Source organism: Hypomesus nipponensis, chromosome 3, assembly GCF_054491055.1.
Source record: "Hypomesus nipponensis isolate SF chromosome 3, ASM5449105v1, whole genome shotgun sequence".
NCBI lineage: Eukaryota > Metazoa > Chordata > Actinopteri > Osmeriformes > Osmeridae > Hypomesus > Hypomesus nipponensis.
The window spans coordinates 13373540-13399230 of record NC_140363.1 but is presented as its reverse complement, the minus strand read 5'-3'; the positions used below and the strand labels follow the sequence as shown (position 1 = coordinate 13399230).

The following is a 25691-nucleotide window of genomic DNA, read 5'->3' as shown; positions in this document are numbered from 1 at the left end:
GTCAAATACACTTTGTCTTTGAATGAAATGCAACATCTTTAACATTGTCTCTGACACTTGCAGTACTACTGATTCACAGTGTGTTTCTGATGTGTGCAATACAACAATGGTTAATTTCATGTGTGTGTCTGCCTGACGGAATTCTCTGTTGTAAGGAGTCAGTTTCGTTTTGTGTGATAATTTTGTATTTCATCCTCTGATCTGTGGAATTTTGCATTCATTTCACATTGAGGCTTCCACACAAGCTGGGCCAGCCAGGCCCCACTATGACTTCAAGGACATCTCTTCACTGCGGAGCCCTGGGACAGGCAGGGTGATTGGTCACTGTCCAGGATTACAATTTTTTTGTATGTATTTGTGAGTTATTTTGCTTGTTGGAGTGTCTGTGGAAAATACCTCCACCAGGTCATGTAAAGCATGCTGCCAGTCAGACTAAGCTTCAAAAACCTACAAGAATAGTCTAAACTTACAAGAAATTAATCTTTGAAGCTACTTGTTAGCTCTCATGAAAGGGGACATTGTTTGATTGTGGGCTGTTTTACTGTGATGTAAAGATGGTTTGACAGCTCTTGGTCAATCTTGGAAAAATAATGTTGCACAGTCTCTCTAACAAAAACTTAATCAAAAACAGAAATAGATTGTGGAGCACCAATTAATTATTCTAAATGCCATGGGGTTTGGTCCAATTGCTTGAAAGAGTTTTATCAATTCTAATTTAGTCGAGATACCCCTTGGTACTGGGGATAGTGACAGGGCAATTATCTGGACTTTTGCCAAGGTGAAATGAGTTTGATCTTTTATCATCTTGTGTCTCATCATCAACAAATAGACTATAATTCATCTAAACATGTATCCTTTCAGCTAATATATTTGTCACCAATGCCAAAAACCAAGCATTGACATGGTCTACCAAAACAACCATATTGTAAAACTGTAGATTAGAATAACCCCTTGTATGGATCCAAAGTCTGACTAATCAGATATCAATAACCTTCTATACTGACATACATCACAAAATAGAAGGCTGATTGGGGCAGCCACAACATCACAAACACGCGTTAAGGACAGCCCCCTCCTTCTTACACTAGGAGACACGCACAAAGCCATCCGCCCTTTACCAAGTTGGCAACAGTCTAGCTTATCATTTGCTTGTAAGCAGACAGACACAACGCGCGCATGGACATGGATGAGCTCTTGGAACATTACGCGGGACGATAGAAACGTTGAAGTATCGTAAAAGAGCAGTAGCAGGCTTATTTACGTCACGACTGCCTGTCCAGCTAGTATATTACAATCCATATGTAACCGACATAGTTACTTCGAACAGTTTTACTTATGTGCTGTCTTTTTCTGAGTCAGTTTTTGACTTGACAAAACAGCCTGTCGCAGATTTCAGAAAAGCACGGCCATCTGACTGACTCTTCGAGACTACAAAGATATAGGCTACAGACAACTAATTGGGATGTATGAAAGTGAAGAAGGATATCCGAAGTCTACATGAACACGTTTTTCATCTGTCAGGAGAGAAGATGATTCCGCCAGCCAACATGCAGGACGAGAGTTTTGGGAATGAAAACGAGCGGGGCCAGAACGACATACCTCAGTCACCGGCAATAAGCATCGGGCAGGAGACGAAGGTATAGGTTTACCTCACTTTCATAGATGGACCTTTAGACATTTCTATTCAAATGTGCAAATATCATGATGGAAAATCACTCCTTTCTTTAAACAGTAATATGCGTCATAACCTCAATTCTAAATCTAAAAGAATTAACCTGTCAGTCTGCACTGTTAAAGTTTTGGGATGTTGGACTTACAGAAAACGGCAATAATCTTTTAACTTTTTATAGATTCAAACACGGATATTCTTATGTTTTATTGCCTGTTGCATATTCTGTAATTGGTTTGGTATATTCTTTGAAATGTAATAGTTAGTTGTAGGCCTAGTTGCATTCAAATACCGATTTTTTTTTGTGCCACCTTTCTTAATAATAAGTAGCCAAATACAAATACATAAAGAAAAACAAGAAAAAAAAAATGGTATAGTAGATGATTGTGGTAAGTTTACAGATGTGTTCAGCACTACATGATACAAATGTCTGTCACTACCAATATGTTCAGTCACTGAAGTGCTTTAAACAGGGGAACACTTATACATTTGATACATGGAGCTCTCTCCATGCTGCTGGTTGTGGGGTTAAAAGGAGTGTTCAGGGTTGCCATGGGCATTTTGTCTCTTTCAGTGGTCCATCTATCTAGGTCAGCCCTAGTCTAAAGTACTACAATTACAAGTAAAATATCGGTCAGGTCACCATGGTCATACATTATGTTTTCAGATGACTACTTTCTCTTCCTCCCACAAAGCCTCGCAGCGTAAGCAGGAGAGTTCAGATACGCCTCACAGCACTCATAAATGACAAATCCACCAAACTTGACAGAAACCACTTCAGATTTTCCATCTACTTTTTTTCTGGCAAACAGTCACGCCCAGTTACAGAGATGGCAAGGGAAATGTATTTCCTTTCATTGTGGTGTTGAACATTTCTCATGTGCACACCTCAGTGCTCTTAGTCAAAGCTCTGCGGGAGGTGAGAGGGCTCGTGACAGGTAGTTCAAACCAGTAGTCTGCAGTAGATGTTGGATGCAGGCAGATTTCTGGACCTTCTTTCAGTCCTCAGAGAAAAGATCACTCAGCCGTGACTGAGATTTGTTTTATAATTTATTTATTTTTTATCAGTAAAGTCCCATAAATAACAGTAATTATGTTGCTCTAATAGCCTAATAGATAATTAAAAGAAGTTTGGTCTCAATCTTCTGATTAAGAAAGTTTTAGAGAGAAAAGTGGCATTCTAAAAGTCTTTAATATAAAATATCACCCTAAGGTGTTCTAGGAAATAAGCTTTTAGTGTGCATCTTCTGGATACCCATTAACCCCACTCTGTGCTGTAAGGGGACAATTTATCAACTTCCATCAAGCTTTAGCTCCTAAAAAAGGACTGAAAAGGGCATACTGTAACAACAGATTTTAACATCAGTGATGACTAGGAACTAGGTGTATTCTTGTATTATGTTCACGTCTAAATTAAGCTTGTTTAAATATAGTATATATCCAACTTATACATGTATTGTATATAAGCCATGCACCTCTGATTTAGCCGTATGTTTTTGCTAACACCTTATGTACTGTGTAGCAGGGGCTTTGTTGTTTGTGTATACATACAGCCTTGAGGAAGGCAGCAGTTCCTCCTACTTCACTGTTTAGATGAAGTATGTATTTAGTGTATTTAGTGCCCTCACACACATATAATCTGACCTTGATGCATGTAACATTTCAATTTATCAGTAGATGCTGTAAACACATTTTCCACCACTGTAATGGACAGACCTTATTGAGGCACCATGAAAAGAAATGCAATTGTAGCCTATTCAATGGCAGTATTTTCTCCATCACAAAATGCTCTTTTACAACTGCAGCTCCCTGTGGTGAAGCCATTTTTAAAGCCTCTCTTTTAAAAAGTCAGTCTCACATTTCCATAGTGTGTGTGCGTGTGTGTTGGGATGGGTGGGTGGAAGGGTGCCTGATTGATTGTTTCCAGATTGACCAGTGTGATCGATAGGTCCCATCACACACACGCACACACACACACACGCATGCAATGGTGAAGCTATAACGGATCTGCCTTTTTGACCAAAGCTGAAAATAACCTCCTGGTCCATCCCATTTTTTGGTCCCTATTCCAGACCCATTTCCCTCAACTGTAATGGTTCATAATGGTCCTGAATCCCTCCAGTCTGACTAATACTCACCATAATTCATAAATAAATGTTTTTCAATTGGTTGCCGTGAGCCCTAAACATAGACAGAAGCCATAAAATGATAATATACCGTTGTTCCGTTTAGTCAGGAGTATGATAGTGTTGGAAAAATTGAAGATGGATAACTGGATTTTCTTTTAGTCGAGAAAATGTCCTTTTTGGGAGGAGGTGTAGAAGCTGTTCCCTGCAGAGGGATTACACATTATGTTTTATGACTAATGAGGCTGATTGAGGTTGAGGTATTGAATTGCTACTCAGCGTAGTGCAGACAGCGCCTGGACATCTTCCACCCAGAAGAAACTACAGAACCTATTACCTTTCCACGTAGGGGATCGTCAGGGATGCACAGTGGAACACAGCAGACAGCCTTTAACTGTGGTCATTTCCCTGGCCCCCAACAGGTCTTAGAAATAGCCTAGACTTGTCGCTTGGAATTTAAAGCAAAGCTGCATCGCTGTCTTTCTAAATCTGATGTTGAACCTGCATGGAGCGCCACTGAGTAAAGACATTATTTCCTGGTAAAGGGTTGTTGTTGATTAGTTTGATGACAGACTAAAGTAGATTGAGGGTGTACTACAGCATCCCTGGAGCCGGTTAAGTCAGTTGATACCTCAAAGCTAAATTACCCATTTTATCACAACTAGCAGTAAAGTATACTTCTACGTCCAAGTGAATCAACTCCCTCCCTCCCTCCCTCCCTCCCTCCCTCCCTCCCTCCCTCCCTCCCTCCCTCCCTCCCTCCCTCCCTCCCTCCCTCCCTCCCTCCCTCCCTCCCTCCCTCCCTCCCTCCCTCCCTCCCTCCCTCCCTCCCTCCCTCCCTCCCTCCCTCCCTCCCTCCCTCTCTCCCACCCTCCTTCTCCCTCTCTTACCTCCCTCTCTCTCAGTTACAGAGAATGAAGCGCTCCCTGTCCTTCAAGACCAAGACCATGCGCAGTAAAAGTGCAGACAACTTCTTCCAGAGGAACAGTGACAACAAGCTCCAGACTGAGCTGCTCTCCGACGCCAGCAGCAGTACGGGCCACCTATTGGGCTGTGGGGTGGTCTCCCTTTCAGCCCCCCCGCTCGCTACCAATCTGTCCATCCCCCCTGTGCCCCCCCCCATCCCCTCGGCCCCGCCACCCACCTCGGTCCGCACGCCGTTGCGTAACGGCCTCCAGGTCGACGCGGCGGGACACAGCTTCATGGAGCACATCTTCAAGAAGCCTACCTTCTGTGACGTCTGCAATCACATGATCGTAGGTAATGGAAATCCTCTCAGCAACTTTCTCATTTTCCCTTTCGTGTATTTTCCTGTGTGGCATAAAAAGACAACCCCAAGGTCATCTCCAGAGATGTTGTCCTGGGATCACTCCCAGTTCTGTTCACCTCATCACTCTCATCCCTTGTTGTTCAATGGTTAGAACCGTGTCTCGCAGTCTCCCTCCCTGTATTCTCCCAGTCCGTACAGGTCCAGAGTAACAGCAATCTTGACATATCTAACTGCCTAACACCTAGACCCGAGCCTGACCGAGTTGTTAGCTTCACTGTGAAGCAGGTCGGGGGGCCTGCAGTCGCCTCCAGTCCCCCAAACACATGCTCCACTTCTCCTGACCAGCTACTATAGCCGGCCCCCCTTGTCAGGCAGCAGTAGGGTGGCATCATAGGGAGATTATGTAACTCTCTCCTGGCAGAATTGGAACCTTGGTCGTCCGTTCCATCTGCTCTGCTATTGCAGCTTCTCTGCTGGCTGAAGAGACAGGACTGTGAATAATTAAATAAGCAAGGAAACCAGGTAAGTAGGTGGGTAGGTACATTATAAGGGAGTGAGAGAGGTAGGGAGGTGGGTAGGAAAGTTAGACAGGAGGGAGAGGGTTAGGTAGGTACGTGGGTAGGTAGGTAAGTTCAAAAGGAGGGAGGTAGGTAACTAAGAAGGGAGGGAAAGACGTAGGTTGTTGGGTAGGTTGGAAGGGAGGTGTTTGTGTGCCTTGAAGTATTTGAGAGATTGAGAGTCCCACATTTGATTAATTGGAAGGTATATTTGCTAAACTAAAATACTTTGGTGAAACACTAGATTGAATCATGTAAGATTTTGTGTTTTTTATGTAAGCCCTTACATGTGTCTTTAGTGGTAAGCCAGTGGGTCTTTGACTGCAGCGCTAGTTAGTCTGGTGTGGGAAGGCCCTAAAGCCTGGAGGCCTCATGAAGAGGGGTGCTGTGCTTCTCTCCATCCGTCCAGCGGTAATGAGAGTCTGTGTGATGGTCAGGACCGAGACCCCTGCTGGACCACTCGAGTGTGTGTGTGTGTGTGTGTGTGCGTGTATATGTGTGTGTGTGTGTGCGTGTATATGTGTGTGTGTGTGTGCGTGTATATGTGTGTCAGAAGAGAAGATATCAATTTCTTTAATGAGCCTCGGAGTAGAGAGACATTTGGCTGGGGTGCTCTCCAGATGTCTCTGTCGAACTCTTGAGTCATGGAGGAGAACAGCAGCACACAGGAGCAGACACACCACAGCTGCTGACAGTCAGAGAAATCACAGACAGGTCTGACACAACAGCCTACAGAAGACTCCAAGACCAAGTCAGGAGCAGGCAGGGTCCAGCTCAGTGGTTAGAGCATTTGCCTGCCGATCAAGAGTTTGCAGGTTGAAAACAAAAGTACTAAATGGATTCGTAGTATGTTAAAGGGACAGCATGTTCTTGACACTACTATGAGTAATATTTGTAGCATTCCTGCAGGCTTGATGTACAGTCTTTGATTGTGAAGAAAATAAGCTTTGACGAGGATGTTTTCCCTGAAAGTCTTAATTGACTTAAGAGCCTGGCGTTCCACAAAGGTCACCTTGGACACAAAACGGAGGCGCGTGCTGCAGATTAGGAGCAGTACATAGAAAAATCTTCTGATTGAGGCCAGGGTGATACTCTGTTGTTGATTACAGCCCCAGAAAAAAATGACTCAATACAGACTATACCTTTCCCTCTGTAGTGAATGAGAAATGTATCTGAGGGCGACAGAGGGTGGAAAGTCTTTTACCGGGTTGAAAAGAGGTTATTAATACTGGTTTTACAGAACAACTAAACATGAAGAATGTTCTCAGAGTATGTCTTTACGTAGGAGAGTGTGTTTTTGTGTGTAGGTGTCCATGTGTTGGGGCAGCCTACATATATGTATGCAGCATAGAAAGTATATACAATATATGGAGATATTATTCAATCAGAATGTTCAAAGCCACGACCGTTTAAGAGCCCATAAGTCTAAAAATGACTGTGACAGGAAACCTTAACCTTATAAAGCAGAACATGTAAATGACTGGGTCCTATGCCACATACCTAACAGGAACAGCAGTAACTTACCAATGCCTTTTTACCAATCAATTTAATCTTCCTTCGGAGACTTAGATCCCTCATCTAAAGAAAGAGATGAAAGTCAGTTGCTGATGTAATTGGTTTCGTAATGATCCAGATGTTGAGAAGAGATTACAGGCTGACTGACAGATACGGTCCCTGACTGACAGATCACCGCATGTGCAGACTTAGTAGCAGTTCTGATCCTCAGTCCTGCAGTGTAGCAGCGTCATGTCCCAGACAGCTGAGGTCATAGGTCACAATGGTAAGTCATCATTACTTGCCAAATAGGACATAAATGTGCAGAACACATCTATGTGAATTTAAGAGAGTATTTAAAGAGAGAGTATGCACACAACGAGTTTACTAATAACAAATGACTCTCAAACCCATTTGAGGCATACACTGTAAGTCAATATCGCATTTCTGCTCAGCCATGTTGGTGTTATCTGTGTTAACACTAAAACAATTTTCCAACAGATGGTTTATCTATAATGAAGTGTTTCTATATTAGCAGAGGTGCCATACAAATATGCTATTGTTCCCAGTACCAAGTATCATTAAAAGGAAGTGAGTGGGTGTTTTTTCCTCCTGCTGTGTAAAGTAAAAAGTCTTATCCAATTTGCAGAGAAATCTAATTAAAGTTCCTTGATAAACCCCAGTTAGCAGCTCAGGTCAGTGTTCAGAAGGGACGAAGAGGAGCGGAAGGAGAAGGGGGAGTAACCTTGGCCCTGATAAAGGTCATTTACACAGAAAAGTAGATAATAGAAACAGGAAACGGCGCTCAGTGGATCAATACGTCTTATTGTAGGGAGAGAGTGTTTTGGTGTGCATTGTGAAAAAGAGATGAGGGGAAATAATTTAGCAAACAAAATGAGGAAGTGGGGAAGTTGTCAAAAAGAGCAAGAAGGGAAAAAGGAGAAACATTTGTGAAATGGGGAGAACGTAAGAGAGATCATGTGCGCAAAGAGGGAGGGTTTGGCAGTTGTCCAAACTATTACTGCTGTGTAAAAGAAAAATTAGCAGTTAAGGTTGCCAGGCCAAGAGAGAGAATGCCACAAAGAGGGGTTTAAGTGCCATCATCATCCTTTTCCCTGCTGTTAATAGGTCTGGGCACGTTCTTCTCCATCTCGACCAGCCACTCTCCACCCCATATCAAAGGGCAGAGAGGCATTTTGAGATGGTGGAGTCTGGATGAATGGGTCTATGGTTCATCCTTCCAGCGGCAGTCATTTAAACCAAATGACTGCACCCCTTACCCAGGTCCACATCGCTCCTCCGCCTTACTGCTCCAAGTCTGTGGGCCATTTGGACCCTCTCACTCTAGCATTTATTGAAGTCTTCAGTCTTCTAACTTGTTGCCTTCAGAATGATAAGTATTAGTAGTGTTTGGCTGAGTTTTAGTTTGAAACTGAAAGAAGAGGCTGTCTAGCTAGTCAAGCTGAAACGTTTACTTTTGCATTTATTCATTCAGCAGTAGTTTTCATCCAAAGCAACACACAAACAGTGAATATGGGATGTACCGCAGATGATCAGGAACCAGAAGTGCACAGTTCTAGCAATATTTCACTGGTTAGTGCCAAGAAACGGTCTGTATTTAATACCAGGCACAGAAACCTGTCTGCCAAGTGACGGATGGATAAGGTCTATCTCTTCTGTCAACTTTTGTTATTGCTGTTAGTGTATCTTTGTTGCTGTCTTTCTCTGTGTCACTATCAACCACTCCTATTGTTTGCTAATGAGATGTGTTAAAGCAGTATGGGTCACAACAGAAGGTTATGAGGTCCAGGTTTGCCCTCACTGGTTTCAGTGTCTCACCACACCACTATGAAGGCAATCGGTACCTCGGTCACAAGGCTGTAATTACTCATTTCTTAATTTCTGCGTAGTCACACAGCACTGAAAGAGCAACAGTTACTTTTTCCTGTCTACAGCTGTCTACAAAGGGACTGGGTGTCTGGTCAGAGTAATCTTCTGTATCAGTATCACACACTCACCCTTCACCAAGACCCTGACCCCTGACCCCTTCCCTGATCTTGATTCCTCTCTTCATAATAACATGAGACATGCCCACCCCTGCATGGCCTCATTGGTAAACAAACACGACAACCTGATGGCCTTTTCAGACAGGGCTTGCCTGTTGAACACTTCATGTGTGCGCCTATGCACATGACCGCCTGGGGCCTAAAGAGACACGTGTTCATTGATTATTCAATAAAGGCCTGGGAGCAGATGTAGATTCCCTTCACAATAATAAGAAATGAGAGCAGAGCTAACTGGTGATATTCATTATGGCAAAACAGAAGCATGCAGAACCATCTGCCCATGCCATTGCTGTTTTGAACACTGCCACAACTTGGTTAAGGTATCCAGTTTTAACTTGGATGGAGTTATACAAATAATACTGTAAGTAATACATTAGACTTAGAGTTAGCGCTTTTCTAAATAGCTCTAAAATCATTTAATAAGGACATGTATACATCGGACAAGTAAACTAGATAGTTAAAAGCTCGAAGAATCATGGAAGTTGAGGGAAGGAGAGAGAAGGAAAGGAGATAATGAATGTAATGTGAATGTAAGCTTGAAAAGGTGGGTTTGGGCTTGTTTGAATGAAGGTGGGGTGTCAAATGTGATTTAGATTTTCTAGGTGGTAAGTACTATTTTTAAGTAGGTCTTATATTTAAAGTAGAGGATTCATGGTTAATGTCATAAACCGACTGCACTGATCTACCATGTTCAATCCCAAGATGTGAATGAACTGTACGTTTGATTGACCCAAGAGGGACATTGACCTTGACCAGTGTGGTCCTGAGGGAAAATGGTGGAAAATAAATCTGAATACGGGCCAGGAAAATGGTTGTTCCCTCTCATCCTTTCTCTTCCTCCTTTCTCTTCTCTTCACTAATCAACTCTCCTCTCCCTTCATTAGGATCTGGCAGGCAGTCAGAAAGATGGTGCCGAACATCTGTTATCACCTCCCTCTCTACCCCTCTCCCCCGCATCCCTCCATCACCTCATCTCCCCCATCCCTCCCCTAGCCTCGCCACCCACCTGCCTTCCCTACCTAAAACAAGACTTGCCCTCTCCGCGCTCACAAACACAGTGTTGCATGACTTCCAAATGCAATTAAACCTGATTCATTTTCATTTACTCTAACGTCTGTGATTCATATATGGATGTGTGAGATGTACACAGAGCCAGGAGGGCTTCTGCCTCTCAAGGGGATTCTGTCTAAATACAAAGAAGAGAAAGAAAGTTTGAGTCCAATCTACGGCCAATCTACGTTTTTTTAAGTTGAGGACACTGGGGGCCTCTCTGAGGCAGAAAGATCAAATGGGTACCTTCCTGTTTGGGTTATGATTATTCTGCATGAGACACAAAGGGATTGTGGATCATCCTGGTCTCCTGAGAGGTCAAGGAGAAGGATAGCCTTGGTAGAGACTGGCAGCTGTGTGAGAGGGGCTGTAATTACTGAATAATGATTATTACGAAAGTGTTCCTTTTACCTTTCTTCCACATCTCTCCAGGCGGGTTAAGCTGTGTGTCTGAACTGAAATGTGTGACATTTGAAAGTGAACAAGAATAGATATATTCAGCGTCTACGTCTCTTTCCTGGAGTAGTTAAACTAAATCAACTGACATCCTGTGTTTCTGTGTGTGCGCACACGCGTGTGTGTGTGTGCCTGTGTTCTCTCTGACAGGTACCACTGCCAAGCACGTGGTGTTTCTGGCAGGGAACACGGCAAAGCACGGCCTCCGCTGCAAGGCCTGCAAGATGAGCATCCACCACAAGTGTGAGAACGGCGTGGGACTCCAGCGCTGCATGGGAAAACTGGTGAGACCAACGCTGACCATCATTATCCTCTCCCATCAATCATCATTATGATCAATATGATCCATTTCATATACAATATCAGCTGCTTGCCTCATAGGCATCAGTGCTATTTGTACCACGACACAGCGGCAGATGTCCTCATTAGGCTCACTTAGGCTCATCGACACGCGAAAACATACTCACGCACACACATACACACATATGTTCTGGCAAGTCGTCGTTCCCATCTCCCGTTGCGCTGGCAGGCAGGATGCTTTAATCAGGGTCAATATTGAGTTCAGAGAGAGGCTTAGGATGACCACACACAGACATGTCAAAGTTATTAGATACTGTGTATGCTCTTTGAAAAGGTGCCTGTGCACTTGATTGAACAATGATTACACCAGAATGCCGTGGCTTTGTTTGCAGTACCAGCCGCACTGCCTTTGATGTGAGAGATAACAGTGGTATACAACGCAGACAGACACATGGCAGGTCTCATTTTAGCCCGGCACAAGTTCTCCTCTCCACCTCTCCTCTCCACCTCTCCTCTTCCACCGCTCCCTTTTTACCTCTCCTCTTCTCCTATTTTCGACCTCACCTCATATCAACCTCTCCTCTACCTCTCCTCCTGTCTCCCGTCTCCCTCTCTTTCCTTTCGCCTCTCTTCTCTACCTCTTCTCCCTCCTCTTCCTTCCCTCCTCTTCTTCTTTCCACCTTCCCTCCTCCCTCCTCCCTCCTCCCTCCTCCCTCCTCCCTCCTCCCTCCTCCCTCCTCCCTCCTCCCTCCTCCCTCCTCCCTCCTTCCTCCTCCCTCCTCCCTCCTCCGTCCTTCCTCCTCCCCTCCTCCCACCTCCCCTCTTCCCTCCTCCCCTCCTCCCCTCCTCCCCTCCTCCCTCCTCCCCTCCTCCCCTCCTCCCCTCCTCCCTCCTCCCACCCTCCCTCCTCCCTGTGTGTTACTCAGTGATTATGAGGATTAGGAGCAATTTATCACCTCTCCCTCTCAAGAGTGTGAACTGGGGGGTGGAATATTAATGAAGCCATGCAGGCTTGTGATTGTCCAGTTGTTTCAGAGGTGGGCGGGGTGTGTTCGTGGATGGTGGTGGTTGCCGGTGGTGCCAAGATTCATCCGTCATTATTTGCCTCCCACACTCCGTCTAACCACACGTCCCACACGGAAAATAGAGAAAAAGAGTGGGGGTTTGGGGAGGAGTGGGTGGATGGACTGCATGTATGAATCAATGAAACAATGTGGGACCTTCTGGTTGTCCTGTGACTCCTGTGACAGATGTCCCTGGGAATGACAGGGACCGGCCAGGGGTACATTGTGTGATAGCTGGCACTACTTCTGAGCCAACAGGAATAGCTGGAAACAGTGGCGATGTTAGACTCTTTTTAGGACACCTAAATTTAATCTCAGTGCCCCTAAAAATAATAATAAAACATTACAATTACATTCTCATTGGGGGCTGAGCCCCCTGAAAGGTCTGATCCTAGAATCGCCCTTGGCTGGGAATCTTGTTAAATACAAAAGCTGTACGTGAGGTTAGAAAAAAAACTGAAGTGGAATGTTTGGAAAAGACAGGAAGGGGAAGGAGCTTGTTCTTGTTCAGCCCATCCATGAGAAGAACATCATTTTCTTTCTCTTTCTCTTTATAACAGAGGGTTTAGAGAGGAGCTGTGCAGAGATTGGATCAGCTTTCAAGAATGGAAAATTAGGTTGAGGGGTGACGCTTAAAAAGAGAATTATTCCCTGTAGATTAGGACTAAATTAAAGTGCCTCTAAATATAGATGGCTGTATTTCTTGAATCCTGCTTATTTCTCTTGGCGACAGGATTTGGTCAAAGACAAAAAAGCTGACTCTCTGGCATTATGAAATGAGCTGCGACTTGGAGCAACATGATTTAGAGCTGCGAGATTCACAACTCTTTGAGAACATAAGAGTTCTACATGGAACTCTGTAACCTTGGAAGAATCCTCTGGAAAACAGTTGAAAGTTTAATGAAAAAGTTTCATCTACTGTAGAACCATAAGGTTACATACACAGTATAACCTCTTTCAGCTTTGTTAGATGCTGTTTGGAACCCTTTGTTTGTTTGCCAATGGAACTATATGGAGCTTTACAGACCTCAAAAAAGGGTTCCGTATGGAACAATTATTCAGAGGGGACAATTCTTTGTTTTCATAACTTGATGTCAATGCAGAAATCATTCAGAAACTGTTTATTATAATTATTTTCAAGTTACAAACATAATACCAGACAAACTGCAGAACGCTAAGCACCACTGCCATCACTCATACTGACTTAAACCTCCGTCTTGTTGTAAAAACCAATCCCAGTGGCTGAACCAGCCATTACGGTCGCACAACAAACGTGTCTCTCCTAACCTTTCCCGTAATGAGCTCTCCGCTGAAGGTCTGAAATCGCAAGACTTAAGGGGTGCTTATTGAGCTCAAGGGTTTCTTAATTTAGCTTCTCATCATGAGTCGTGGCAATTGGAGAATTAATCAAAGCAGATTAGTGATGCAGATTGCACCAACCCTTTCATTGATTACTGCAAATGTAAACAAACTTTGCAAAGACTGAAGAGCTCCTGTGTGTTTTTACAGTATATGATGAGACAGCTGGACTAATTGCAAATCTCATGAATCCAAACCCAGAAATTAAACATGGACATAAAACACACAAATATAACAGCCAGGATACTGTACAGCATGGAGAATATAAAACATTTTTTTTTTTACATAAAATCATAATTGAAGTAAATTCAGCCAAGAAAATTATGAATATGACACTCTCTCCGAGTGTTTGTTTATGTAGTGATCTTGCATGTCAAGTTCATTCATCAGCTCTCGCCTGGTTTATATTCTGTTTACAGTGTATGATGTCAAATGCTTTTCTTCCAGTGGTATTGTCTCTTAATAGAATCAAATGAGAGTGAGCGGAGAGATGGGTTCTGAACCAATCAGGATTTAAGTTTGTTTTTAACTGTGGGCCAAACAGGGAAAACACATGACACGACACATCACAGTTAGACAAACTGTAATCACCAACATCTGGATGCCCTGTGCTCATACAACGTTAATGGACATTATGTAACTGTACAGATAGTATACAGATAGTTTACTGCCATTCCCTTTAAAGCCCATCTACTTGGTTGATCCAAATCAATTTACTTCAACACACACACACAGACATTACACAACTTCACAACTTGAACAACAAAGTTCCTGAAGGTTTCATCTACTCCTATCCTTACACAGTCCCGATATCACGGAACACTGCTGAGCAGTGTTACATGTCACTTACCAGGTTGTTCAAGAAACCAGTTTTATCTCTTATACGTGGCACCAGTGTAGAAAATAATGTTGAGTCTACCATGGCCATTTGTTCAACCAAACCCTGTTGCAGTGTCGGCTTGCAGGATGTAGTTCCATACAGACACCCAGGCCACTACTGTTGTCCATGTGTGGAAATGAGTAGAGAGAGAAACAAGGTCATGAAGGGATGTTAATGTGGTGTTTGTGGGAGTGTGTATTGATCTTTCAGTCTGTGTAACTCCTCTCGCCCCCTTTTTCCCATCTCTGTCTATCTCTGTTCCCCCTCTCTCTCCCTCTTTCTTTTTCACCACCCCTACTATTTCTCTCTGTCTGTCTCTTTCATATCATTGCCACTTTCTCTCTATCTTTGCCTCGTTCTCTCTCTCTTTCTCTGTCTGCATCTCCCTTTCTCTTTCTCTCCCTCTCTGCTCCTCCCTCTCTCTCTCCACCCCTCTCCCTCTGTACCCTCCGCAGCCTAAGGGTTTTCGTCGCTACTACAGCTCCCCACTGCTCATCCAAGAACAGTTTGGCTGCATTAAGGAAGTCATGCCCATTGGTAAGGATTTTTCTCTCTGCTGTCTCCCTCACACATTCTTATTCCTACTTATTATTGCTTCACAGCATTTCTAGAATGATTGACAAAATGGTAGACTACCAAGTACAGTATTGTATCATTTTACATATTTAAATCAAAGACACATAGATTGTAAAATTATGCTTCAATTACAAATATTCAACAACCATTAGGATAAACAAAGGTTTTTTTGCAACCATTTTAAATTGTTACTGCGTAAGAGCATCATGGTTTGACATGATTGATGGATTATATAAATGTTTATTTTCCATGATGCCATGTGCCTGCAGCTTGTGGCAGTAAGGTGGACCCAGTGTACGAAGCTCTGAGGTTTGGGACATCTCTGGCACAGAAGAACAAGAGACCCAGCGGATCAGAATCACCCCACGGAAACTCTGTAAGGACCAACGATAAGTCACTTCTTTTGGGTGAACTATCCCTTTAACTGGTCTTAATCTCACCGTCTAGATTGTTTTTGACAATGGAAATCAGTGTTTGCCAAGCAGGCTTGGTTTTTGGTTAGAGCAACCCTTTTCAATACAGTGGCCATGTTTGATTGGTCTTGTCCTGTGTGAAGTTGTTGGGTTGGGTATTAGGGTTGGGTTGAGACTCGTGACTGTTATGCTGTAAAGATGGTCACTCAGTCTGTGTCCCTGCCCCCTCTTCCAGACCCAGCTAGAGAGCATTTCACCCCAGTCAGGACACCCCGTCCTGGGTGGTCTGAACACGACCAAGAAAGGCAGTCTCAGTCTGCTCAGGGAAATGTTGAGGGGACAGAAACACACTGCCATCCTGGCCCTGAGATATACTGCTCAGAGCCCTGCTCTTTAGATGGGATTGATGCGCTCCGAGAACGTAAACACCTCAGTCCCCCTCACTGCTTATCAGACTCCATCACATAGAAACTGGATCTGAGGCTTGAAGCAGTCCTTCCCTCATCATGACACCTCAGAGAACAACTCCCAAGAGCAGTGAGGAGTGCAATACTGCAGGCTTGCACTGTACTCAGGGACAATGTAACCACAGCGGTCACAGGTTTCCAATAATGGTTACTAACTGCTGTTACTACACTGCGAATGTTTGGCTGCAAGTAAAAAATATGTGGTAAAGACATTCTCAATGCTTGAACTGCGTAAACAATACAGTATATGTTAATGAAATAAGCTTAATGGAACCCCGCTCTATTTGTTATTAATAGACACATGGTATGCTATGTTATGCTATGTTATGGTATGTTATGGTGTGTTTAATGATTCGTTTATTTATGCTTTGTGTGTGTGTGTGTGTGTGTGTAGACAAGTGACTTGGCCCAGGTACCAGAGGAGGCCACAGCGCACAGTAGCCGGCACAAACTCACCAGGAAACACAGCGACGATGGTGAGGAGAGTGTGTGTCGGGACACACTCAGTGTGGTTCATCCAATCATGAAGCACACAGAGAGATTGCATCGGTGCACACTGAGACATACGCTGTATTGACATCTCTCTGGTTCAAAGTGTTCTGGTGACAGAACTGTGTTCTGTAGGGAACACTCTCTGTTTGTGTTGGCTTTGTTTCCAGGATCTTCACTATCGTGTCTGTCAGAAACACTCTCTTGAGGTTTTCCTTCCATAGATGAGGAATATATATCAAAGAGAACCAGACCCAAAAGGAAGAGAGATATCAAACCCATGTGGTGCTCTACTTCTCATATGCAGCCTGTGTGCACTGGTCTCTCTCCCATATGGAGACACCAGTACCAGACAAGGGGAAACTATCACAAATCCAATTTGAATGTCTCCTTGCGGCTTTAGTGCTTTTCGTATTATGTAAGAACCCCAAGGACTGACAGGGTTCAGTCAAATCTGTTGTTGTATTGATTATCAAAGTGTTGTTTTTAAATGTTTCAGTTGTGTTTAAAGGATAAATGTTTCTTTTTTGTTTGCAGTTTTCTCAGATGTGGAGAACGGCACTGAACATTACCATCTACCAGAGAGGAGGCCAGAGGAGTCCCCGGTGAGAAGCTCAACACTCATTACATGAACCATATTCAAGAATGGAAATGTATTCACAATGTACAGTAAATCATCAATTCACTATTACTATTCAATGGACTATTAACACGCAGCGACCACCTCTATAAACACTTCTTTAACTATTAACTAACGCCACCGAATAGCTAGCTCTACAATGGTGCGGGTGAGTGGTATTTATACTGAGGAGTGAGTTTTAACCAATTAATCAGTTACACTTCACTCACAAAGTGCAAATATTCTGCAGAGTGGGTTTAGGGACTAAGCCAGTGAATGAGAGGTTGTTTCCTTGATATACCTGTCCTTCTTTGTGAGACAGCCTGGTGTTTTCATTTGCTTGCAAGATTGGCAGAGCAGAACACACAAGCATAAATAAAGATTCCTTTGATTCTGACACTGCTTCATGACAACGCAAATGACCTGGGTGGCGAGACTCCTCGTCTGTAGACAGCCCCTTTGTCTTGAGCATGTTCTTTTATGACCCTGAGAAACGCAATGAGCACACCGCAGCCAAATAAAACACCGGTATAAATACTGCCAACTGACAAATCATCTCGACTTCTGATATGGAAATGGAAAACGCTGACTCTGAGTTTGTTAAGTTTGTCAGCTCAGTCTGGTCAGCATCAGCAGTCTACACACGTTGTGGACAACTTTACTCTTAACTCTTTGGTGCATCCAAAACTTCTTGGTGTGAAGTTTTCAGGAGTTTGTTTACAGCAGTGTCGGAACAGACTATGGATATAGAGTTCAGGGATGGGGCAGGTTAAGGGTTGTTTTGGTGTGAGAGCCTGTAAGTATTCTCTTTACTGTACTGGCTAGCTGACCAATCTACTCTGCTGTCCTGAGGACTGATCATGAACCACATTCTAGTGTGTGTTCATCAGCAGGCTACACTTGGCCTTACTCCATCCTTGCTGAATTTCCCATGAATTAGAGGGAAAGGCCTGGTTTCTCTGCCTCTGCCCTTGTCTCTATCTCTCCCTCTATTCCTGACTGTCTCTCTCTCCCTCAGACTCTTCCTCTGGTCCTGCCCGGGTCTCTCTTGCTCCCTCTGGCCATGCCCTGGACACTTTGCTTCTTTTCATTCCACTCCCTAAGCCACAGGCACACATGGATAGCACCAGTTTCTGACCCCGGTGGTGTTTATATATCTAGCTCTGCTCTGTGCAATATTTAGTTCCTACGTGCTGCTCTGACTCTCTGTACATAATTCATGGCTACGTCTCGGTGGAAATTGGCCAAGTATTGCAAACTCAATATCAGCTCAAAGTGTGAAATAATGAATGTTTCAAGGCAAAATTCCGGACAGAAACCAGTTTGAGCCTCCCTTTTTGCGCTGCCAGTGTGGTATACTGTAGTAGTGTGAAGAACTTAAAAGTGTTCATTATTGGCCATCTTATTTATATGTATTTATAAATAGTCCTACTTGTTTATCCTTGATGTCAACTTCGGAAAATAACACAAGCACATAAAAAAGTGCAAATAACAAAGATACACAAACAAATGTAAGGGTATACTGTAAACACATGCACACAGATATGAACACAAAAACACACACACTAATCTCTGGCTTCCATCTCCTGAGGTCAGCTATATCTGAGACATTTCATGTGTGTTCGCAGGCAGTCTTATCTTCCTGGGCCAAGCGCTGCTGGAGGGAGGCTGTTTATCTGCCTGAAGCCAGACAGACAGGCAAGCCAAGCAGGCAGGCGGGCATGTAGACAGAGAAGCAGAAAACAGGCAACAAACCAGACAGGCAGGCAACTAAACAGACAGATATACAAACAGACAGACAGACAGACAGACAGACAGAGAACCAGGCAGAAAGACAGACTGTGAAATGGACTCAGGGTAATGAACAGAAGAATAAGCCATACGCTCCACAGGGGGCTCACATGCAGCCTGAAGAGGCGGCTTCTCTCTGAAGGAGAGCTACAAACACACAGACATAGACACAAACACACACAGACAGAAACACTCAGACACACCAATCACACACGGACGGCCTCTAAAATTCGTCATTGTCTCAGCCAACACCTCTTCTAAAATGTCCAGATGTCTTATGTAATGAAAAAAGCTATTCATATATATATATATACATATATATATATATATATATATATATATATATATATATATATATATATATATATATATATATATATATATATATTGTATACATTGTAAAGCTTGCAGATATTCAAATAATTTCTAGATTATTTCTGAAAAGCTTTGCTTTAGATATCCACCATACAAGACCAAACACACTCTATTTCTCTCTCTTTCTCTCTTTTACTCTTTTACCCATTTTCTCTCTATCTGTCAAACACATGGATTAAAGTGGATGCCCTTGTCGAGCTATTATCCTGCTGTAATAGATAGTGGATAGTCTATAAGCAGCTGTGAGTGTGTGTGTAGATGACTCTCACTCTGGGCCACAAGAACAGTTAGCCTTGTGCATCCGTCAGACAAAGCAGCCCCTATCCCACCTGTTCGAGGAATAGAGGCCATCGTGTATAGTGGCTGAAGGTGTGAGTGCATGCAGTCAGGCGGAGACACCAAAATATCTGATAATTGTGTTAACACCTCTTCAACAACATCCTCTCTCCCTCTCTTCCACCCTCGCGTTCTCTCTCTTAATTTCCGGAGTTTATATTCTAATGAAAACAGAGTCTTCTGAGGCTTTGTCTCCCACTCAGTATTGTGATAAAAGTTCTCCAGAAACTTCCACAAGTTGCCCAGGCAGAACCTGAGCAAGTCTCCTTCTGTCTATCCAGACAATGGACTGCTGGATATTTGATTGTAAATAATACCCGGATAACGTCACGATAATTACTGTTTAGTCAAACTGATGTTGTTACTGTATAAATTACTGTATAATGTACTATATAAAATGAACTAAGAGTTTACTTGAGCATTAACATTAGGAATGTTTCGTTCTTATCTGTACCGTGTCTTTCACCTCTGTACTGTGATGAATTGTATTGTAGTAACTGTACGCTTGTGTGTGTGCGTGCATGCGTGTGTGTGTTAACTAAAGGAGCGTAGGCATCTGAGAAAGGACGTCCTGCAACTCAACACCTATGTGGCCTTGTACACATTCACTCCACAGGAGAGTCAGGACCTGGAGATGAGGTCAGTGGCAATCAGTACACACACACACACATCATGACACACACACACACACTCACACACACGTACAGTACACAAGCATATGCATATTCAAACTGTAAACAGCACATACACAAAAAAATACATTCACAGTAGTTCCAACGCGGCCACGCCATACAGACAGTACATGCACCCTACACATTTGTACTGAACACTAGTCAAGTGTTACAATCGACAGGTAAGAGTCAGTCAGACAGCGCACCAGACATAGCTTAACGCTATAAGCTGCTGTCAAACACACAGCAAAAGAACAGTCTCACACTGCTGCAGTGTCTCTCCCCATTTTGGGGGACTGCACCGGTCAAACAGTTCTATCTGCTGCAGCCAAAAAAGGCTGTGTTTGACTTTTCTCTGTCAGCCCTGGACGGTGGATTGGTTTTTAATGGCCATAGTCTGACTGTTTTTCTGCTTGTTTCTCTGTAAACGTTTAGTGATAGCAGCAATCACCTCAGACTCTCCTTGAATACAGAACACACATTGTGTGTTTACCTGCAGCGATAAGCAGGCAGGCATAAGCTGAATGTTGCAGTCACTGGTGAATAGATATCCTGTCTTTGTCAGTGTCCTCTCTAATACCTACCTTTGTTATTCATGATAATCTGATTGTCTTCTGTTTATGTGTGTGTGTGTGTGTGTGTGTGTGTGTGTGTGTGTGTGCATGCGTGCGCGTGTGCGTGCGTGTGTGCACCAATGTGGCAGAAATAGAAACAGTAAAGAAATAGAAGAAAAAGAGACATTTCCATAAGCTTGGGGAGATTGATGCCAGTGATGTCACATCATGGATAGATGATGACCAGATAGATGTGGAGGAGCAGGTTCACCTGTGTTCAGACCATTTTATAATCTTTCAAACACTGACCTGATCTTCCCCATTATCTGATGGTGTGTGGTCAGGACTTTTTTTATTGGACTTGAAATCAGACTGAGAGAACAGAACATTTGTTTTCTGTCTGAACAGCCCTTGGGCCTAACTATCCATTTCATTCATCTTACTAACCCAGGCAGACCTTGGACCAGGACCAAGCAATGTCTCTGCGGTCAATCGCTTCATCTTCCTCTCTCCTTGTCTCTCGTCCACTTCCACGCTCCTCCTCCACTCTCCTCTTCTCCTCTTTTTCCTCTCTCCTCCATCCTCCTTCCCCTCCTTCTCCTTTGTTTGCCTCTCACCTCCTATTCTCTTCCTCTCTTCACCTCCTCTACCAATATCATTCTCATCCTCCTCCCTATATTTCCTCCTCCCGTCTCCCCTCCCTGGTCTCCCTCCCTCTTCTCTCCTCTTCCTCATCCTCCTTTTACCCCCCTTGATTTTTCTCCTCTATCTGCACACTGTCTTCAGTTACCTTCACTTCATCTGATATTCATTGACAGTCACAGTAGGAGTCCAGTCATCAGACGCCTCCTGGACAGTTACAGATGCATCTTTTAAAGCCTGTCTGAGAAAAGCCTCGTCTCAAGGTCTCACATTATGCCTGTAATCAATTATCAGACAGCCTAAAAAAAAGCAGTGAAGGAAAAAATAACAAAGAATAACTAGTTATAAAAGAGTGCTAGATGTTTGAAGCTGGGAAATCAGGCTTGTAATTACATTCTGGTTGTAGGTCCGTTGTTCCGTTACACTCCTATGGTAATGAATTCAGTTACACTTTTATGGTAATGAATTACGTACTACAGCAGTGGTAAATGAATTACCACTAGGATGGCTCACAATAGGCTCAACATCTTAAAAATGTTTGAAGAAATGCTCTTGCCTTGAACCTTTTTCATTACAATAATTCAGTATGTTCTGCATGTCAGGCTTTGTTTCTTAGTTTAAAGGGCATTCAATATTTACATTCTACTCTTTGGCAAAGAAAGTTTAACAGCACCTTTCAGTTTAGCATTGCACTAATAATGTCCAATATATTTTCATTAAGGCCTCATTTGCTGTAAGGAGACATTCGCTGTGTCTCCATGAGTCACGCAGAGTATTCCCAGCAACAGATTCCTAATTGGCTCACCAGAGGAATGACAGGAAACACACCAGCACCCGAACCACACGTCTGCCAGCCACTCACTGATTCACTGATTCACTGATTCTCATTGGTCTAAAATACCCTGAGGCTTTGAATGGATGCCAGTCATGACACATGAGATGAACTCGCTTGAGGATGCAAAGGTCCTTGGGTTTTCCCGTAACAAGTGTGGTCTGACCAGGAAAGGCCTGCAACCCTTAGCACAGCTTATTGGCTTATGTTTTTTTTTGTTCTCTTCTGCTCTTGTCCTCTGCAGTCCTGGTGACAGGATTGTACTGGCAGATGACTCCAATGACGACTGGTGGAAGGTACGCTTGTCAGAGATGTACTGCAGTTGTGCAGTCATGCAATCAGCCATATCGTTGTGTCTTATCATCAAACAATCAATAATCAAGCCATCACCTGCCATTAATAGCATTATCAATACTTTTAGACCCTGTATTTGTTAGATCAGGCAGTATGCTTTAAAATGACCAGTTGTGGATGTGGCAAGTTGCCACGTTGGGTCTGCATTGAGGAAAACCAGGTGAGAGATTTAGAGCGCTATATTGTAGGAGGAAGACAGCAGGTAGTGGGACTGAGATGGGCGACAGACAAATGTGGGAGGCTGGTGAGGCTCTGGGGGTGCTGGGGGGAGGGGTAGAGGGGGGCTAGGCTGAGCCAGCGTCTCTCTCTATCAGACCACAAACAGACTCATACATCTCCACAACCATTGATGTTGTCGCTGACAGATCAGGCGGAAATACAGCGGGGCTGGGGGGCCCCATCTGGGCTGCTTGGACACCAGAGCACGCCCGATGCTTATGTTTCAAAAGACAGGAAGCTGATTTGGCACGTACACCTCAGTCGTGCAGCATATTTAGATAGGTACTACAAATGATAAAGGTGACTGCATTACACAGCATCTGCTCGACCTCTTCACCGCTAAGCTTGTTTGTTCTGTGGATGTGGTCATGGGAAATGGGAACGCAACTCATCACGGTGAATGTTGGGGTAAAAGCATCTGTTAAATGAATAATAGTTCAAATAAATAATTGTAACGGGTAATTGGTTTCCTGTCTCATCTCTGGACTGCTCTACCAGGGCTTCATCGAGGACAGGGTCGGCTTCTTCCCAGCATCCTTTGCTCAGCAGGTTCGGGCGGGGGATCGAGTATTCAGGTGCACCCGGACCTTCATCGGCTGTAAGGAGCAGGGTCAGATCACCTTGAAGGAAGGACAGGTACCCAATAATTTTTATTAGCCTCAGACTGACTACACACACAACCATGAAGGTGCTTTGCAGGAAATGTACTGCACACCCGTTAAGACCTAGACCCTCTCATGTCGACCATGCCTCTACAGCAGTCAGACCCATACACGCTCCACCTCCTCCTCTTCTCATCGATTCCCGCTGGCCGCGCACATCTCCACAGACTTCCTCCCCAGAACATTCACATCAAAGGCTTGACCTGAGCTGGCCAATCGAGAGTCCCTTCTACACAGTAACCATGGCATTCTGGTTTTGGCATAGCAAATGGCTTTCCCAGCTCTGATCCGTCTGCCTCGGTCTCCCCCTCAATGCTATGTGGGTGTTTGTGCATTCTGGGTAGAGATGAGGCCAGTAACCCCAATAGAGATGCAGTCAAATACTTTGAAGTTCAGTCCATAACCTCAGACAAGCCTCTCTGTTGTATTCCAGTCACACAAACACAAACAACATCAGCTTGAAGCTGTCCCTGAATATACACACACACACACACACACACACACATACACACACACACACAAAGGTTACTCATGAGCATAATTGATATGATTCTGGATGGTCAGCGGCTAATTTGTTTTAATGTGGACGGAAAAGATTTTCTTAATCTTGACAGGCTCTTGTTTTATCTTGGTCCCCCAGATTTGTGTGAGCAGTGAGGATGAGCATGGTGGCTTCATCTGTGTAGCCAGTGGAAAGAAGAGAGGCTATGTCCCCTGTGATGTCCTGGAAAACATCTGAGAGAGAATCAAAGAGTGATGGAGAGGCAGAGAGAGAGAAAAAGAGGTGAAGAGAAAGAGAAAGAGAGAGGTGGCAAGAAAAAGAGAGGGGAGAGACACAGTCCTGAGATTCACAGTATTGGTGACTCTGATTGTCACTTAGTTCAGATGCCAGACTTGATTGCACCTTCAGCTTCAAAATGGCCACCTGAATCCATGGAGGGATCCACTGCTGAACTGTGACCGCCCCTGCCGCTGCCCCTGGAAGGACCCAGCTCAGCCCAGGACTGGAGACCCTCCACATCCCCTTCTGTCCAAGAACACGGATCCTGAGACTTATAAGCTGCCAGTCGAGCTCATAAGGAGAGAGAGTGGGTTTGATGAATAATGGGGCGCGGTTAGATTTTTCAGTTGTCTTGTTTATTTGTTTTTGTCATATGAAGGACTGCTGTGGTTTCTTTCAAGGATGTTGTTTGGCAGTTCCGGCGACAATAATATGCATGATTGGAGTTGTGTGTAAGTGCGTTGTTGCTGACAGAAGGCATAGGGTAATCTAGTTTTGTTTACATGTTTTTCATCAAAGACATTCTATTCTGTGACTGGTATGGTTCTGCCTCCCTGTTTAGCCTACACCCCTCAAATTTGCTTATACAGATTATTCCCTGAAACACACCACGTAACTCTACATATTATTATTGCGGTTCATACTATCGAAATTCTTGACAGTAGCACTTGGTGTAACAAACATTAGTAGCTTTTCTTCAATAAATGTTTTGTCCTACAATACCTCCCCACCAGGATTTAGTGCAGCCTGCAGGGCAGTTCCTGCCTGTTCTTCAGTAGCATAAAGCTGTGATTAGTCCTCCTTTGTGGATCCAAAATCTCACGTTACTTTTGTGACAGAAAGAAAACAACATAACGAGAGTACTGATGGGAGCTTTGATACTAAACGAGAGTTTTTTCAAATGGAGTTCGATAAAGATGTTATTTTCAAAGACATTTCTATTCCCTAGCAAAGAAAATATTGGTTAGTTAGTGATTTCCTCCTCAGAGAAATTTCTTAATGAATGATATTGAGGAAGATTATTCAAATCTTCATAGGAAACTTTAATAGCGGTCATATTGTCTGAAGTTTAAAGTGACTACCAAATGTATTTGTCTGTATTCTATCTGCACAGTACTTTTCAGCCTGCATTTTATTTTACTTATTCATAAAGATCACAAAAGGTTGAGCAACTCTAACATGGATTGGAATATGTATTCCTTTTATTTCTCATGATAATGATGTAAAATCTGTATTGTATTTCAACATCTTGAAAAAAGATATAGGAGTTGCCTACAGTATACACAAGGATGTTATGATGATCTATGTGTATGTATAACTGCTCCATTGGCAGTAACATGGTCAAACCTTTTTAGATTGCGCAGTACGTTCAAACCATGATTATTAATACCAATAAGTTATACTGTATTCTTCAAAGTGTATGAATATTTCTCATCAGTTGAAATCAATGGAAGTCTAAGGGACTGTGGCTTTAATTGAAGTGTAATTGTTCTCTACACGTTTTCCTCTTTGTCCTGATCTGTTCTGTAAGATTATCCTGTAGAGGTCACATCAAGTTTCCCGCTCATAACTGCTGTTTTTAGCTGTTGTTCATTCTTTTAAACAAAACAGCAAAGGTA

General features: G+C 43.5%; 1 protein-coding gene across 1 annotated transcript; it reads left to right on the top strand.

Moving 5' to 3' along the window:
• The first annotated feature begins 1142 nt into the window (after window positions 1–1142).
• stac (SH3 and cysteine rich domain) lies at window positions 1143–25691 on the top strand. Its single transcript, XM_084677157.1, has 11 exons — window positions 1143–1637; window positions 4701–5055; window positions 10839–10972; window positions 14747–14828; window positions 15137–15243; window positions 16142–16223; window positions 16774–16841; window positions 19902–19996; window positions 22301–22352; window positions 23128–23265; window positions 23932–25691. The coding sequence occupies exons 1-11, from the start codon at window positions 1467–1469 to the stop codon at window positions 24028–24030; spliced, it is 1383 nt and encodes a 460-aa protein (XP_084533283.1). The 5' UTR covers window positions 1143–1466; the 3' UTR covers window positions 24031–25691.